The sequence below is a fragment of the Triticum aestivum genome, chromosome 7A (genome assembly GCF_018294505.1).
Source record: "Triticum aestivum cultivar Chinese Spring chromosome 7A, IWGSC CS RefSeq v2.1, whole genome shotgun sequence".
Lineage (NCBI taxonomy): Eukaryota > Viridiplantae > Streptophyta > Magnoliopsida > Poales > Poaceae > Triticum > Triticum aestivum.
Window position 1 is genome coordinate 139,763,463 of NC_057812.1, and position 17,342 is coordinate 139,780,804.

At 44.8% G+C, this 17,342-nt stretch overlaps 2 protein-coding genes across 5 annotated transcripts; both read right to left on the bottom strand.

Annotated features, from left to right (window-relative positions):
• Positions 1–3,905: 3,905 nt before the first annotated feature.
• LOC123152383 (metallophosphoesterase 1) lies at positions 3,906–6,186 on the bottom strand. Of its 3 annotated transcripts, XM_044571945.1 has the most exons (6): positions 5,833–6,186; positions 4,984–5,458; positions 4,854–4,902; positions 4,724–4,753; positions 4,383–4,469; positions 3,906–4,184 (listed from the first exon to the last, which is right to left on the bottom strand). In XM_044571945.1, exons 1-6 carry the CDS (start codon positions 6,055–6,057, stop codon positions 3,935–3,937), a joined length of 1,116 nt encoding a protein of 371 aa, XP_044427880.1. In that variant the 5' UTR covers positions 6,058–6,186; the 3' UTR covers positions 3,906–3,934. The 3 variants fall into 3 exon arrangements, with proteins under 3 accessions (XP_044427880.1, XP_044427878.1, XP_044427879.1); XM_044571943.1 differs by having other exon boundaries at positions 4,854–5,458; XM_044571944.1 differs by lacking the exon at positions 4,724–4,753 and having other exon boundaries at positions 4,854–5,458.
• Positions 6,187–7,982: 1,796 nt separating this feature from the next.
• Positions 7,983–10,703, bottom strand: LOC123151183 (type I inositol polyphosphate 5-phosphatase 10-like). 2 transcript variants are annotated; one of them, XM_044570927.1, is made up of 8 exons: positions 10,430–10,703; positions 10,266–10,323; positions 10,057–10,156; positions 9,828–9,932; positions 8,882–9,721; positions 8,690–8,798; positions 8,456–8,604; positions 7,983–8,358 (listed from the first exon to the last, which is right to left on the bottom strand). In XM_044570927.1, exons 2-8 carry the CDS (start codon positions 10,309–10,311, stop codon positions 8,136–8,138), a joined length of 1,572 nt encoding a protein of 523 aa, XP_044426862.1. In that variant the 5' UTR covers positions 10,312–10,323; positions 10,430–10,703; the 3' UTR covers positions 7,983–8,135. The 2 variants fall into 2 exon arrangements, with proteins under 2 accessions (XP_044426862.1, XP_044426863.1); XM_044570928.1 differs by having other exon boundaries at positions 7,983–8,363.
• Positions 10,704–17,342: the final 6,639 nt, after the last annotated feature.

Sequence of the window (17,342 nt, forward strand, 5' to 3'; positions counted from 1 at the left end):
AAACATTGCACCAATCATGGCATGGGGATTAGTGGAAGTGGGAAATGAACATGATGATAATTGACAGAGAATGGTCATTTTGATTTTATTCATTCAGTTTACTCGAAGCCACAACAGACTTGGCACAAACTACCACAAACTCGCGCAGTTGACACTAGAACCGCCACAAACTCACAACATAGTTGACACCACAACTACCACAAACTCACAACACAACTCAGAGTACTAGGTCCAGCTGCATTTGGAGGGCTGAAGGATTGTGTTAACCTTTGAAAGCGCATCTTCTGCACTTGCAACGCCCAAGGATCTGATCTCCTTCACCTCGTGATTCTTATTCCAGGCTGGTCTGTCCATGTGCATGCCAGCTCAGTAAAGCGCAAGAAAAAAGGTGCCACCTTGTCACCAAATCGAGGACGTATACTTTGGCCTTCACCGGGAGCAAGTCGTTCATGGCACGAGGAAGAGCGCTGTCCCTGCGATCGAAGACAACAGCTTTGATCAAAGGGAAGCGCACGGCCCCCGCGACCACAAGGATGAAGAACCCCAAGGGGACCTTCAGCTTCTTGTCAGGCCCGCCTTGGTGGTTGGCGAGAGTCGCTTCAGTGCCTCACCGCGGTTGATCTCCATTGTCAGTGTTAAGTTGTGATCCAAATTCATATGAAGTATATAGGCTAACTTTTGAAGCGGAGCGGAGTCTGAAGTTAGCCCATATTATCTCGCCCCATGCCCTGGAGAGGTGCGAGGGGGGCGGTGCCCCCCCCCCTCTGTACGAACTTGTGTAATTTATCTATGATGGTTGCTACTGATAAAACTAAGTCTATACATATGGCCGAATATCCTACTAATATTGTACAAGATGAAGCTATGATTGTGGTTGACAAGTTTAAGCATGTGAAGGAGACGCAAGAATTGATGATGCATGTACGAGAAGAAAAACATGTTCAGGTTGAGAGACCCAGTATTATTGGGCTCGACGTGCCTGAAACAGGAGGAAACAAAGGAAAAAGATATTCTGATTATTTTGGCGAGTCACGTTTCTTAGGAGGAAGCAAGGAGTCCATGTCAGATTTTGAATGTTTTCTTCCCATGACTAGTTGCTGCGTGAGGAGATACATTGCAAATTTTATATTTATCTTCTTACCAACTAAGGAACGTATATGGACAAGATGCTTGATATGTGACTACTTATCCTTGCAAGGATGCGGATGGGGCCCACCTGAAGGCAAGTTAACCAATGGTGGAAGATAAGGCACATATTTAAATTATGTCTGTATAGTAGTATTAGGTAACTGCTGAGATATAAAAGGCAGATTATAGTATTTAAATAGTAGAAGGTCACGATGGCACCATGCGTTGAGTTTGTCGGTTAAGTTAGAGGAGTCGACCATTATATAAGTCCATGTACGTGCGCCATTTAAGGGGGGGTTATTTTTTTTATGGAATAGACACGATGTGTTTTTCAGGGTTAACACCCGTATCAAGTTTTGGAGGGATCTTTAAAAAACCTCTGTGTTGCGGTTTCTCTTCGTGGAAATTGTTTTGCGTGTGAGTACCTTCGTCGAGATTGGCTTTCTCGTGTTGGGCCGCAAGGTTCAAACCCTCTACTTCGTGTACATCGTGCGAGAGGTTGTGACTGCTGGTGGTGGAGTGTCGTGAAAGATCGAGCCGCAACAACAGATCGCATCTCGCCAAGAAGGTTTGGACTACATCACCCACCCCCCTCCCACCGTATGGATCAGTATCGATCTAGGTCACCTCTACTACGTATATCCTTTTGTAAGCTGCCGCACGGGATAAGTTGATCTGTTGTAACTCCGACGTTTGTAACCTCTTCTGGCATAGTGAAATTTAGCTAGTTGGTGTCCGTGGTTTTCCCCCCTTCATGTTGGAGGGGTTTTCGACATTTAAATCTTGTGTTCCTTCGTGTTGATTCGTTTTTCCTCGTTCTATATTGTGTTTCATATCTCTAACAAGTGGTATCAGAGCATTTATTTTGTCTAAGGTTTCAACGACATGGCATTGATGAAGTTTGATATGCCGTTGCTGGATTACAACACAAGGTTTTTTCTATGGCAAGTGAAGATGTGGGCAGTGCTAGAACATCCCAATATGGATGAAGCGTGGGATGGTTTCGGTGGCAAAGACCAAAAGACATTGACCGATGAAGAGAAGCAGAAAGACCATAAGGCTATGTCTCTAATTCACCTTCATCCAGCTAATAATATTTTGCAAGAGGTGTTGGAGGATAAAACCGCAGCAGCCCTATGGCTCAAACTGGAGTCGATCTGCATGTCCAAAGATCTTACGAGTAAAATGCACATGAAGATGAAGTTGTTCACGCACAAGTTGCAAGAAGGTGGTTCGATGCTGAACCACTTATCGATTTTCAAGGAGATCGTTTCTGACTTACAATCTATGGAGGTAAAGTATGATGATGAAGATAAATCTTCTAATTGCTCGTTGCCTAGTTCCTTTGCAAATTTCCAAGATACATATTATATAGTCATGATGAACTAACTGTTGCGGAAGTATATAAAGCCCTGAAAAGATGAAAGATATGTTGCAATCTGAGGAATCGCCAACAACAGAGATAAAAGCAAGCAGGGCAGGGGCGTTCGAAGTCTAGAGGGAAGGACAATTCTGCAACTACTATAAGAAAGAGGGTCATCTCATCGATGATTGTTGGAACTGCAGGATAAGGAGAAAAGAACGATACGTATAAACCTAAGGACAAATCCGATGGGGATGGTAAGGTCCATGTTACATCTGGTGATAAGTCTGATTTATAAGATGCTCATGTTGTTTTTGTTGGTTGTGATTCTTGTCATGGTGAACAGATACTTGTTTCTACCTGTTCGTTTCATATATGTTGTAACAAAGATTGGTTTGGTACTTATGAGTTTGTGCATACACTGCAGAGTGAAGATGTTGTGCGTATGGGAGATAATAATAACCCACGTGAGATTGTGGGCATTGGTTCTATCCAAATCAAGGCGAATGATGGCATATGATACACACGCTAACAAATGTGTGACACATATCACACATGACGAGAAACCTCATCTCACTTAGTACCCTTGACATCAATTATTGATGATTACTCCAGAAAAGAAAAGTGATGCCTTATTTTCTAAAACATAAATATGATATTTTCAATGCCTTTAAGGAATGGAAAGTTATGATACAAAGGCAAATTAAGAGAAAGGTTAAAAAAAACCTAAAAAACAATGGTATGGAACTCCGTTCAAAAGCTTTTAACAATTACTGCAGAAACTTGGGCATTATCAGGCACCAAACCATACCATACACTCCTCAACAGAATGATGGGCTGAGCACATGAACAGAACCATCATCTCCAAGGCTAGCTGCATGTTGTCCAAAGAATTTTTGGGTTGAAGCGTTTTTGGGTTGAAGCAACCTCCACCGCCTGCTACCTAATCAACAGGTTTCCATCCATTCCACTTAACAGAAAAACTCTCATTGACGTATTGTCTGGTACACGCTATACATGGGTATAGAAATGCTCAAAGTCTAAGGAGTTAAAAAAGAGTAAGAACATAAAACCGAAAAAAGAATAAAGTTGAAAAAAAAAGGGATGGAAGAGAGGGGAAGACAGAAGATAGAATTAAAGGCAAAAGCAACAGGAAAAAAGAAAAAGAAAAAGATGAAGACAAAATAAGAAGGAAACAGGGAAATGAATCAATCAAGACCATAGAGTTTCAAAAGTCAGATCGGGACTGAATCCGTCAGGCTCTCGGTTCCGACCGGCGGTTCGCTTCGCTTGATCACAGTTCATTAGTGTATACAATGCTATAACTTCAGTATCAACCTAATACTCAAGACAGCCATCATGCGAGAAATGAAATTATGTAGAACACATTCTACATAAGATAAGTCACCAATCATACCTTCAAATAAATTATATAATTCCATTTCATATCCAGTGTGACCATCTTATTGCAAGAGCTGTCAAGAACAAAAATACTGAATATCCCGTCATTATGTACCATTCCTGAACTAGCCAGCAGCAATTTACAGATACAACGCCTTTTTGTCCAAATGTAGCGATGGCAAAACCTGGCATTCCTCCTTTCTTCCACGTCATAGCTGGTACTGTTACTTCCCTTGTCCCATCAGGATGGGTGTAGTCTGAGAAGCTATCAGCATGAGCACTAAATATAATCCTGTGGAAAGAAAAATGAGAGTAGGCCTTCAAGTACCATCCTTGAGGAAGAGACTCAATAAGAATTTGTGTGTACAAGAATTTCTTTTACAAAAGTATCACACACAGTTTAATTGCAGCAAGCAAAGGTGCAACAAAAGGACCATCATTAACATGTCTAAGTAATTCCATTCACAGAATTTGCCAATGAAGGACTAACCTTGGTTTAAGCGCTTGAAGAATATATTGTGTTGAATTTGCAGGGAGGGTATGTGATTGATCATATAGCCTCCTGCCATCAACTCCGCTGAAGGGTCCAATTAGCACGTCAGAATATAATCATCAAACAAATAATAAAGGCAACACAGAGACACACAAATGCACATTTTACGCTATTTAATGTTCCAAAATTCAAGTTAGGTGATATTGAAAAAACATCAACAGGTAAAGCTCACATGTAACTGCAAAGTATCCACAGAAATGTATCAGCATTGGTATGGAGCAGGAGTTATGACTCTCAACAAAAAAGTATGTTCACAATACACACTATACAAGATTTACCTTTGCTTTGAACTCGGGGGAACCAAAGGACTGCAAAGTATCCACAGAAATGTATCAGCATTGGTATGGAGCAGGAGTTATGACTCTCAACAAAAAAGTATGTTCACAATACACACTATACAAGATTTACCTTTGCTTTGAACTCGGGGGAACCAAAGGATGATCTGAGACAGTTCCATCTGGAAACATGGGAACACCAATGACTCCTGTGTCAGATTTTTGGGACTTATGTAGTGGAATGTGGAGCAAAAGGACAGGACCTGATCCCAACGTCATGCTGTTTTGCCTCCAACTGTGGGCACCGACACCTTCTCCGTTTTCACTTCCCAGAGGAGAATGATCTGCTCCATTTAACCTTTTCTTTTGGAAATGATGGCTTTCCTTCTCCATAACCTTCTCAACACTGAACCGCAACATGTTGTCACCACAGAGCAGTGCCACCGCATTTAGAGACACAAAACTGGTATTACTAAACTCAAAGGCGCCACAGCCACTTGAATCTAATCCTGGCAAATGCTTGGCCATACGGTGCACCAATTTACCATCCAAACTCGAACATTCGCCAACATCTTTGTCACCTAACACGATGTGAAGAGGAAGGGAAGAGTACTGCCCCAATATTCCCTCAAACTGTTCAAGAACAGCTATCCATTTGCTCTCGTTATGCTCTGAACCCCTTGCTGAGATGTCCCCAAGGACTATGATCATATCTGGATTTGTTGTTTGAATAGATTTCTGACGTAGACATAACATAGCGAATTAGTGATAATAACCATAAGTGTGTGCAATATCCATCAAAATAGCTCATAACTGACATTACTTAGCTTTACACTTGCCAATAAGAGATGTACTCCTATCTTCTAGTATCAGGTACAGTAATATTTTATATTTATATGACTCAAGTGAAAATAGCTTCCAGGGTATTTACCAATGGCCTGAATCACGTGAACAGGTATGAAAAGACTCAAAATTTGCTGGAATTCAGTCTATATAATAGTCTAAAAATGGCATAGACTTCAGGAATTTGTCGACACTTTAGTACCAGACCCCTAAGAACTGAAAAATTCGAAGAATTTTGGGTTCGCCCGCATCTGAATCTGATCACTTACAGTGAAAAGCTTGGACGTGACGTGGTCGCGGAAGAAGCGGTCGGCGTAGGTGGCGTCGGACCCGAGGAGCATCAGGTCGGCAACCATCATCGCCCTGAGGTCTCCGGCGGCGAGGTCGGGGGCGGGCTCGCCACCGGAGCAGGAGGGCGTGGAGAGCCAGTCCTCGAAGGCGAGCAGGGCGGCGACGAGGAGGAGCGGCAGCCACGGGTTGGGCCACGCCGCCATCGCCGGCGAGGTCGGGATAACGCGAGGAAAGCGAGCGAGGGCGAGGTCAGTAGCGCTGGGGCTTCGGTGTGGTCGTCGCCGGCCATGACGCGGCTATTTTCCTTGTTTATTTCTCGCGGCGTGTTTTGACCGGCGGTAATTGGCCATGACAGGTTCTTCCCCGGGGTTTTTATCTTCTTCTCCCAACCATACGATCGAACATTCAACGGCTTAGATCAGTAGCTGCGTTGAACGCTCAATAGTAGTTCCAGCTTTGTCCAAAGAATTTGCAATTTTTATTTCTGTACATCTATCAAATTGTGTATTCCCAACTCTCGGGTTGTATATGAAAATACACAACTCTACGTCCAAGATTTATTAACGGAGTGGTAAACAACAATTGGTTAGATGATTAGAGATGTGATTGGTTATATGTGAGTTATCGTCCTGTGCTTTGCTTTGCCTTGTCGACGGTGGTGAAGACAAGTCTAAGGTCGAATTTGATCTAGTCGGTGGTTCTTCTTTTCACTTTTTGTGTTTTCAATATTCTTCTCCGATGATATAATATAAAATATCGGTTCGACGGCCTGCCTTGCAAGGATTGTCCCAGGGGCATTGCATTGAGTGATCTTAGGTCCTCATCTACCGAGGTGAGCAACTCACGTGGCTTTTTAAAACTTTTGATATCAGTTTAACTTATGCATGTCTTTGAGATCAGTCTAGCTTGTACATGTTTTACATCGCAGGCTCGAGAAAAAGTGAAAATGTAAAAGATGAAGCTACAGGCAACGACTTCAAACAACTTCGGTGTAGCTTTTAATTGTCTCAATGGTCTTGTGTATTTGTGTGTGCTTTAGTTTTTTACTTCTATCTGGCGAAATTTGTTTATTTAATGAATAAAGTCATATTGTTATCTTAAAAAGATATTACAAATTATATGCATAATGCATTTATGGTAAACATGCAATTTGATTCTCTGATCTGGGGCTGCTATTCCGAAAGAGGGTTAACCAAATAAATTTTCCAAACGATAACACCCACAGTGGCACTTATCAATCCGTCCACACGCACTCGATCCATTTGCATGAATTTCAAAGCAGTTGCCATCTAGGTGGAGAGCCACATAAGCAATCAGCGTCGTGTGGGTGTTATCATTTAATGCCACACGTGTGGGCGCTCCTCGCTTGAACGGCACACGGGACGCACGCCCGAACATGTGGGCGAAACTTCTCTTCACCCACACAACGCTCACACAGTGATAGACAACAACTACTGGTGTGCATATGTAGCAACTAGTTAATCACACATGGCAACTACGTTTGACCATACATGAAACTATGGTTTGACCACACATGGCAACTAGTTAATCACACACAACAACTATTGTTTGATCACATGTGGCAACTACCGTTAATTAGACTTGGCAACTATAGTTAACTCGAACGAAACCCCCCAAAAAAATGAAACAGAGAAGTAGTCATGCTTTACAATTAAAGTTGTCATCCTGCCATCAAAACATGTCAGGGCGGAATTGCTTCATGCCACACGTGGGGTATGGGGATGAGTAGTTGTTGTTGGTTCGGCGTGTGGCATGAGCTGCGTCCGGACATGTGACAGTTCTAATGTTCATCCACATAGATTCGTGTGGGCTGTTTTCTGATTACGACTACACGACTCGTGTGGTCAGGTGCCACACATATGGCAGTTATCGGCTCCATTAATTTTGAGTATTATTTTTACCATATACTAATACCACTGTTCCAAAATGGACTATGTCATTGAAATCGTGATGTGAGACTTTTTTGTGATTATACTTCATATATCTTCAAATCAAGAGTGTTATTTCCTTCGTTCGAAAAAACTTGTCCCTCAATATTAGATACATTCATTTGAAAGATAAGTTTGAGATAAATTTTTCCGGACGAAGGGAATACGTAATATAGTTAAGAACCCTTTATTAGTTTTCTGTTAGTAGTAACATACATCAGCCTGACAAGATCGAGCTGCGATCTCAACCTGTGAATGGTGGCTCCAAATCTTTTCTGACCCTTTAGCAGTTAAGCTACATCATACATACAAGTACAACTACAAGGCCGCGGCTACGAGGAGGGCTCAACGGAGCCGCCGTGCCTCTGCGGCGACCCCGGCTTGTCGTGGTCGATCCGCGCGGACATCGAGTAGCAGTTCCTCATCCTGCCGCCGCCGGCCTCCACCTCGACGGCGAACACGCCCCAGACCGGCCGGTGGTCGGAGAACCTGGACTCGCCCCGCAGGTACTGCAGCTGCTCGATGCCGTCGCCGTGCCACAGTATCCGGTCGCACCTACGCTGGCATGGCAGTCCTCAGTAATCTCTTCCGCGCGTCAGGGATAAGCTAAGCTTACGACCGCCGGCGGCGTTTGCAGGGAGTACGTACGTACCATGCCGGCGTTCGCCGCTTCTTCTTGGACTTGACCGTCTCGCCGGCGTACGCGTCGGAGTTCTGCGTGTACTTGTACGTCGGAGCGAAGCTGATCTTGCCCTCCTTCCAGCCCCCGAACACCCTCCCCGCCTCCCTCTCGATCATCAGCTGCATTGCAACGAAGCCGGCCATTGAGTCAGAGATAGGCGTGCAGTTTCTGAAGAAAATTTGCAGTTCAGAGTTCAGACGGTACCTGGTCCTTTTCCAGCAGAGCGTCCCAGTCGTTCTCCTCCAGCAGTGTCCTCGTCTCCTCGTAGCTCAGGGAGACCCGGTAGTTCAGGTCCCCGAGCCAGATCATCTTGCTGTTGCGCATCAATCAATCGGAGAATGCTTGCTTGTCAGGGCTAGATTAATGGTGAAGATTGTCAAGAAGATAGGGACGTACTCGTGCTCGAGGATCCGCTCGGGGAGGACGCGCTGGTGGGCGGCGGAGGACTTGCATGCGCGGGGGAAGTGCGCGCTCTTGAGGATCTCGGCGACGTCGGCGTTCCTCCGGACCTCGTCGCCCTCCTTCTCGCCGGAGGCCAGGTGGCTGCACACGAAGCAGAGGCTGGTGTGGTGCAGCGTCATGCTCATGGCGATGCAGCCCTTGTTGCCCAGCCAGCGCATGATGCCCCGGCCGACGCAGTCCACCCGGAGGTGCCCCACGTGCTCCACCAGCTCCTTCTTCACCCACACCGACAGGAACAGCCCCACCATCTGCTTGCTCGCGATCAGGCAGTAGCTCATGCCGCCGCCGTCCGCCGCCGGCGACTCGCACTGACCCGGCGTGCCGGCGCCGGCGCCGTCGTCGTCCCAGCCGCCGGCCGACGTCGACGCCGCCTCGGCGGCCGTGCTCGCGGGGGGCGTCTCGGCGGCGCGGTACACGGACTCGCGCACCTCCGTGGCGCGGCGCCGCTGCAGGGACGCCTCCGCGGAGCAGTTGCACGTCTTGACGAGCGCGCTGTCGACGCGGTAGCTGTTGCTGAGGAGCTTGAGCGACGGCGTCTGGAAGAAGAGGTTGCCGCTGGAGGACCTGTTGGCCATGGCGTCGCGCCGGCGGTTCTGCTGCCGGCCGGCGTCGGCGGAGCCGGGCTCCGGCGGCTGCGTCGGCGGCTCGTCGCTGTCCGGCTGCTCCTGCGGGTGGTTGAGCGCCTGGTGGATGAGCGCCAGCCACCTCGCCGCCGGCTCGTTGTCCTCCAGGACCAGCACGTTGCCGGCGGTCAGGGGAACGATCTCCTGAAACCTACTCATACAGCGTCGGTCAGATATTCCCTTACACATCGCCATTGTCATTGCACCATCAAACTCCTGAATCAATACACAGGAGGAAGTGCCATGGCGCGCATTACCCTAAGACGTAAATGTCGGAGGACTCGTCCACCTGCAGGAAGTCCTGCAGGTTAAGCCCGTCGTTCGGGTTCTTCCCTCCCACGTTCCACGTACCAACGAACACCCTGCGTGCAATATTTGCACATGGTAAATTCACAAACATCCTTTTTGAATAGAAAAATATTTATCGAGGCCAAGATTAATTCAGAGATCAGATCAACAAACTGAGAATCGTCAAGCCAACTGTACCTGTATTTGCAGGTGTCGTCATTCTGCTTCTTGGGCGAGTCGACGCAGTTCAGGCTCGCGCTCTTGAACCGCACGCGTGCAGCACGACTCTGCGGCGAATCTGCAAATGAATTCTCGTTACGTTTGTATCGAAAAGTTGCAAGGTGGTGGTAACGTTAGAAGGAAGAAGGAAATGCAGAATGGATCTAAATGGGGGGCTGATTTCTAACCTGGACCGTTGAAACTCTTCCCTTTCTTGCCGAAGATGTTGGACATGGTGATGATGCGCTGGGGGGAGGAAGACAGTGCCAAATCAGAGAAGCGCCCACGCATTGCATCTGCAGTCAGATTCATCTACATTCCACGTCGAGATCGAGATCGAGATCGATATTACCTTTCCTGTCGATCGTCGCGGGTTACGTCGTCCGGTGTCTGAGGGCACGGGGCGTCGACCATGGCTTGGCCGGCATTCCAACGGCGTACGTGGCTGGCTACGGCATTGCTGCCGCTTTGATCGAGGAGAGAGGATGTCGTGGAGGGAAAATTTTGGTTCCTCGGAGCGGGAGAGGGAGAGGATCGTGGCGAGGCTGGGGGCGGGGGAAACGGGGAGGAAAACTGGGTGGTAGGGAGGGACCTGGCTGCAGCAAACCGCCGGGCATGCAGGGTGTTGGTGCTCGTCGCTCAACTGCCTAGCTACCGGACACCTGTTTTTCTCCTCTTCTTTTCTCTTTCCGTGAGAAGAAACAGCCGTAATAAACGACGGTTTTTGCTTTCTCAATCTGAAAAACACAGTGGAAACATCAGCTTTCCCTATTGTTTCTCAGTCTGTCAAAATTGTTCATCATCAAAAAAGATACTAAGTAACTTGATGTTTCTCGAAAATAAATTAGACTGATGAAGTATAAAGTTATCTTGTATGTCCTGCTTGTGTCAAGAACGTCATATCCCTCTTAAAAGAATATTCCACCTTAATGACACATGCACGATGTTAAATTTGAGGTTTAATCCCACGCCATTTGAACTAAATAAAGCATATTTGTTTGGGACGTGGCTAGCAGGCGCCCGAGCGCCCGCTGGTGGGAACGAGCGCTTTTCAAAATATGGAAGGAGCAGCCGACGCATCTGATATGATCCAAAAAAAAAGAATCTTGTCTGCACGTTCATTTATTTGGGTGTTCAAAAAATTTAAAAACTGTAACTTTTGATTGAAGCGTCCAAATTCAGTTTCGTTTTCACATCCGGATTTCTCGCGACGAGTTCTTCAAAACTAGATCTCATATTGATAGGTTTTGTCGAACTTTTTTTCGAGGCAACTTTGGGTCCGATGGAGGCAACTTTAGTGCTATAGGAAGGCAACTTCATTTTTTTTCCTAGTAGGACTACCTATTAGGTTCGTTAGTGTAAAAAAATGAGAAAATCACACAAAATATGAGACACCTTTAGTGCTACATATAAGCAATTTCATTGCACTACGTGTATCAATGAATTTTGCTAACATTATCACAACTTGGCTACCATAGCTGCTCAGTTGCCTACCCTGGATGTTTAGTTGGCTATCATTGATGTCCTGTTGCCTACAATATTATGAAACTGGCGTACCATTGATGTCTAGTTACCTGCTATTGGTAATTAGTTACCTACCATTGCTTCTCAGTTGTCTAACTTTGTAATTAGTTCACTACAATATTATGAAGTTGCTTATCATTGCTTTTTTTCTAAGTTGCTTAGAAACACTATGAAGTTGCATATCAAAGATGCTCAGTTGACTGCCATTACTATTTCAGTTGCCTAAAATATATTAAAAAGTTGCCTGTCAATGTTACTAAGTTTCCTATAGCACTATCAATATGGAGATGAAGCTAGTTATGATAGAATACTTGCTGGTTGTGGTAGAAAACTTTGAGATTGTTATGCACTCGAGCGGTACACAAAAAAGTTAGTAACTTTTGGGGTGTATTTATATAACTACAGTGCACTCACCAAACAACTCATGTGTACTCTGAGTTGGTATCTACAAAAAAGCAACCACATGTGGAAAAGTCTAAGTTCACCATTGGTGGGCTATTGGAGGCAAACAAGAACAATAACTTTAAGATCGTTATGCACTCGAGTATCACACAAAAAAGTTAGCAACTTTTAGGATGTTTTTGTGCAACTCCGGTATATTCAACAAGCAACTCATGTGTGTTTTCCATTATTATATCCAGAGATTCAAATTGTTTTTGCTGGCAACTCGTGCCAAAATTATGAACAACTTGTGTAATTTTGTGGGCAATTGTCTGATCCGTCCTCTATGAAATTCTCATCACCCCGTATGCAACTTCTCATCTATCCCCACTTTCTCAACTAGCCAACACCCGCGAACTGGCTAGCCAACACACACGCGCTGAAGGTTGAATGCAAAATATGCATAATATATGTTGAATGCAAGTTGCTTCTTTAGTATTGAAGGTTGCCTCCATGTAATTTTAAAGTTGCCTACAAATGATGCTCAGTTGCCTACATACGATGAAAATTTGCCCCACATAGTTTTTATGTTGTCTATGATATACTTGATAGGTAAATTCACTCGTACACATGATGCAAGGAAGTTGCTTCTGTTTAGTACTAAAATTGACTCGACTAGAACCAAAGTTGTTTTAAAAAAATTCATCGAAACATATACATATGGGATCTAGTTTTGAAGATCTCGTCGCGAGAAACCTAATGGTGAAAACGGATTTTCATTTTGACACTCGGTTCAAAAGTTATAGTTTTTTTTTAAAATAAGACGAAATAAAGTGGGATGATATCAGCACATGCATGCAGGTAATCTTTAGTGAACATCCACCACCTGCCAACGCCAGGTACATAGCGAGGATGAAGGAGACCGTTTTCTTAGCAGTTTTGTCGCGTAGCAGGTGGGCAAACATCGGACAGCTCGCGTGTGCGCTCGCAACATCCATCCGGCGCAGCTGCGCGATTAAGAATTCAGGATTTGTTTGTATCATAATTTCTCAATCCACTTACAGGGAGGAGGTGACGAAGGGGGGAGAATAGCACCATGCAGTAAACATGATCTTACCTCAGGCCTGACTGGTTTTTTGGGCCAGGCTTGATAAAGGTTGAAGTGAAAATCCCAAACCCGTGCCTGGCTTGAACCCTGAAAGTATGCATTTTCTCAAGCCCGAACTCGGCCCAAATGCATGCCCGAAGCATGAAACCCCAAACCCTAATGTTAGTTTCCTATTTGTCCACGTGTATGCTTGGCCTATCATGGGAGTAAACCTGACAATAGAATAGGGTGTATGTATGGAGAGGCATGATCCTAGCTACGGTGAGGTTGTGCACGCAAGATTTACGAGTTCAGGCCCTTCTCGGAAGAAGTAACAACCCTACGTCTCGGTGCCCGGTGGCTGGTCGATTGGATTATGCGTGAAGTTACAGGGGGTGCGAACCCTTGTGCCAGAGGAGGGGGCGGCTTATATAGAGTGCGCCAGAACCCAGTCAGCCCCCGTTACATAAGGTTCAATGTACATAAAGAGGGGACGTTACTAGTAACGTCAGTATTAAAGTCATATAAATGATCATTAAGACCACGGAGTGAACGCCTGACCGTTTCCATCCAGAGTGACCTTTGATCTTTTGTAGTCCGAGTGGTTTCTAATGTGGTCGAATGATTATATTCTTGGTCGAATAGAATTAAGTTGTTCGAGTGGAACCCATGGTCGAGGAGTTTCATCCTGAGGTGATTTCAGTCAGTAGAATTTTGTAGTCATTTGAATGTCTTTGACTGTAGGGCAATGTCCTTGGGAAGGGTGCTTAGATCAGGTCTGTTGCCCTACCCTAGGTACATGTCATCGTCATTATCCCCCGAATGGTTCTGGGACCGAGTGGAGATGAAGTTGAAGATGGTTCCGGCCCAATTTTCATGCTTAGGAAGCATTTTACTTGGATTGGCGAACCATGCGAAAATTTTGACTTCATTTTCAGTCACCTTGAGCCATTCAGAGATTGTCGAGTGAACTTTGCTGATAAGCTTCGAATGCTAATGAGGCATAAAATCTTCGATGTGATCGACTGTGCTGCCGTTCCCGGATCTCACGGGATTCGAAATTTGGGGAAGCATGCGCGATGGAGAGAGCCGCAGTAAGCGGGGCGGATTAAGCAGGGGCACCTCGATTCTTTCGCCACCTTTTTCGTCACGTATCGAGCGCACGACTATTGCGGGATTTGACAGGATTGCCTGGGCCCACAAGTCAGCCACTCGGGGAATAGGACCATATAAGGCATCCGGGCCGGTGTCTTTGCACAATGCGTCCCATTTTCTTCCTTCTTCCTCTGCTTCTCCACTGCATCCGCCTCCGCTCTCGGCGCTGATACGTCTCCATCGTATCTATAATTTTTGATTGTTTCATGTCAATATTCTACAACTTTCATATACTTTTGGCAACTTTTTATACTATTTTTGGGACTAACATATTGATCCAGTGCCCAGTGCCAGTTCCTGTTTGTTGCATGTTTTTTGTTTCGCAGAAAATCCATATCAAACGGAGTCCAAGCGGGATAAAAACTGGCGGATTTTTTTTGGAATATATGTTATTTTTGGGAAGAAGAATCAACGCGAGATGGTGCCCGAGGGGGCCACGAGGCAGGGGGCGCGCCCCAGGGGATCATGCGCACCCTGGGCCCTCGTGGCCACCCCGTAAGGCGGTTGGTGTCCTTCTTTCGCCGCAAGAAAGCTAATATCCGGATAAAAATCGTGTCCAAATTTCAGCCCAATCGGACTTACGGATCTCCGGAAATTTAAGAAACGGTGAAAGGGCAGAATCAGGGAACGCAGAAACACAGAGAGACAGAGAGACAGATCCAATCTTGGAGGGGCTCTCTCCCCTCCCACGCCATGGAGGCCATGGACCAGAGGGGAAACCCTTCTCCCATCTAGGGAGAAGGTCAAGGAAGAAGAAGAAGAAGGGGGGCCCTCTCCCCCTCTCTCCCGGTGGCGCCAGAACGCCGCCGAGGCCATCATCGTGTGACGGCGATCTACACCAACACCTCCGTCATCTTCACCAACATCTTCATCACCTTCACCCATCTATCTACAGCGGTCCACTCTCCCGCAACCCGCTGTACCCTCTACTTGCACATGGTGCTCTACGCTTCATATTATTATCCAATTACGTGTTGCCATCCTATGATGTCTGAGTAGATTTTCGTTGTCCTATCGGTAATTGGTGAATTGCTATGATTGATTTAATTTGCTTATGGTTATGTTGCTGTCCTTTGGTGCCCATCATATGAGCATGCGCATGGATCACACCATAGGGTTAGTTGTATGTTGATAGGACTATGTATTGGAGGGCAAGAGTGACAGAAGCTTCAACCTAGCATAGAAATTGATGCATACAGGATTAAAGGGGGACCAATATATCTTAATGCTATGGTTGGGTTTTACCTTAATGAACGTTAGTAGTTGCGGATGCTTGCTAATAGTTCCAATCATAAGTGGATAGAATTCCAAGTCAGGGATGACATGCTAGCAGTGGCCTCTCCCACATAAAACTTGCTATCGGTCTAGTACAGTAGCCAATTGCTTAAGGACAATTTCGCAACTCCTACCACCACTTCTCCAAACTCGCTATACTAACTTTATTGCTTCTTTACCTAAAACAGTCCCTAGTTTTTATTTACGTGCTCTTTATTATCTTGCAAACCTATCCCGTTACACCTACAATGTACTTCTAGTTTCATACCTGTTCTAGGTAAAGCGAATGTTAAGCATGCGTAGAGTTGTATTGGTGGTCGATAGAACTTGAGGGAATATTTGTTCTACCTTTAGCTCCTCGTTGGGTTCGACACTCTTACTTATCAAAAGAGTCTACAATTGATCCCCTATACTTGTGGGTTATCAAGACCTTTTTTCTGGCGCCGTTGCCGGAGAGTTATAGCGCGGGGTGAATATTCTCATGTGTGCTTGTTTGCTTTATCAGTAAGTAGTTTTTATTTTGTGCTCTTGTTTTCTATCTTTAGTTATGGGTAGGAAACGCAAAATACCAAAAAATTAGTGGTACCTACTGAACCAATGGTTGAAGAACCACTCAAAATCTATCACACTACTGAAACTTTTTACTTGGATCAACTTCGATCCCTATGTGCTCGAGCTGAAACCCTAACTAGCTTAGTTGAGGGTAAATCTTTAGATGAGCATGCTTGTTATGTGCGACACCGCATATCTGAAAAAGGGAAATTTTTCCTGGATCAAATTCACCGTTTGCAGTGCTATGCTTGGAATTTATGTGAAATATATGATTGTACTTGTTGTTCTAAAGACCCTAAGAAACACATTCCTTACCAATGTGGGTTTAGTGATAATGGAATCGTATCTTCGTATGCTAAGGGTGTTTATAATTACTATGATGTTCAACAAATTGAAGAATTTGTTGCTTTTAGGGGTACTTGTGAAGTTGCTTCTTTTATTGAAGAGTGTGATACTACTCTCTATAAATATGAAAATTTGTCCAAACTTAAATATTGCTATGATAATTATGCTTCTAATACTTATATTAAACCATATATTGAGGACTCCCCCGCTGTCCAAGAAGAGATTAATATTTTGCAGGAGTCTGTGGAAGAAGAAATTAATGACATTGTGAGCTCACTGGATGAAAAAGATGAGGAGGAGAGCGAAGAATAAAAGGAGGAAGAGCGGATTGGTCACCCCTTCCCACCTTCTAATGAGAGTAACTCTTCAACTCATACATTGTTTAATTTCCCTTCGTGCTTACCGAAGGATGATTGCTATGATGATTGTTATGATCCCGTTTATTCTTTTGAAATATCCTTTTTTGATGATGCTTGCTATGCTTGTGGCCAAGATGCCAATATGAATTATGCTTATGGAGATGAACTTGCTATAGTTCCTTATGTTAAACATGAAATTGTTGCTATTGCACCCACGCATGATGGTCCTATTATCTTTTTGAATTCTCCCGACTCACTATATCGGAGAAGTTTGCCTTTATTAAGGATTCATTTCACTACTACACATGATGATTTTGATAGATATAATAGGCATGTGCTTGCTGCTCCTACTTGCAATTATTACGACATCTCCGCCTCTCCATGTTTCCAACACGATAAAATTGCAAGAAACTGTTTATACTATGCACTGGCCTTTACTATGTGTGCATGAATTGTTCTTTTATGACATGCCGATGCATAGGAAGAGAGTTAGACTTAATCATTGCTTGATATATGTTGCTTTGTGCTCACTACTAATCACAAATCATTGTTAATTAAAATTGGCTTTGATATACCGTGGGATCCGG

What these genes read in the sequence shown, in the direction of transcription:
- LOC123152383 (XM_044571943.1), bottom strand. Translation starts at nt 6,057, where the DNA reads ATGGCGGCGTGGCCCAACCCGTGGCTGCCGCTCCTCCTCGTCGCCGCC. An exon ending in TCACGTCCAAGCTTTTCACT is followed by an intron (nt 5,459 to 5,832) that starts GTAAGTGATCAG and finishes TGTCTACGTCAG; the next exon opens with AAATCTATTCAAACAACAAA. An exon ending in CCCCCGAGTTCAAAGCAAAG is followed by an intron (nt 4,754 to 4,853) that starts GTAAATCTTGTA and finishes GATACTTTGCAG; the next exon opens with TCCTTTGGTTCCCCCGAGTT.
- LOC123151183 (XM_044570927.1), bottom strand. Translation starts at nt 10,311, where the DNA reads ATGTCCAACATCTTCGGCAAGAAAGGGAAGAGTTTCAACGGTCCAG. An exon ending in GACGACACCTGCAAATACAG is followed by an intron (nt 9,933 to 10,056) that starts GTACAGTTGGCT and finishes TATTGCACGCAG; the next exon opens with GGTGTTCGTTGGTACGTGGA. An exon ending in AAGCGGCGAACGCCGGCATG is followed by an intron (nt 8,359 to 8,455) that starts GTACGTACGTAC and finishes ATGCCAGCGTAG; the next exon opens with GTGCGACCGGATACTGTGGC.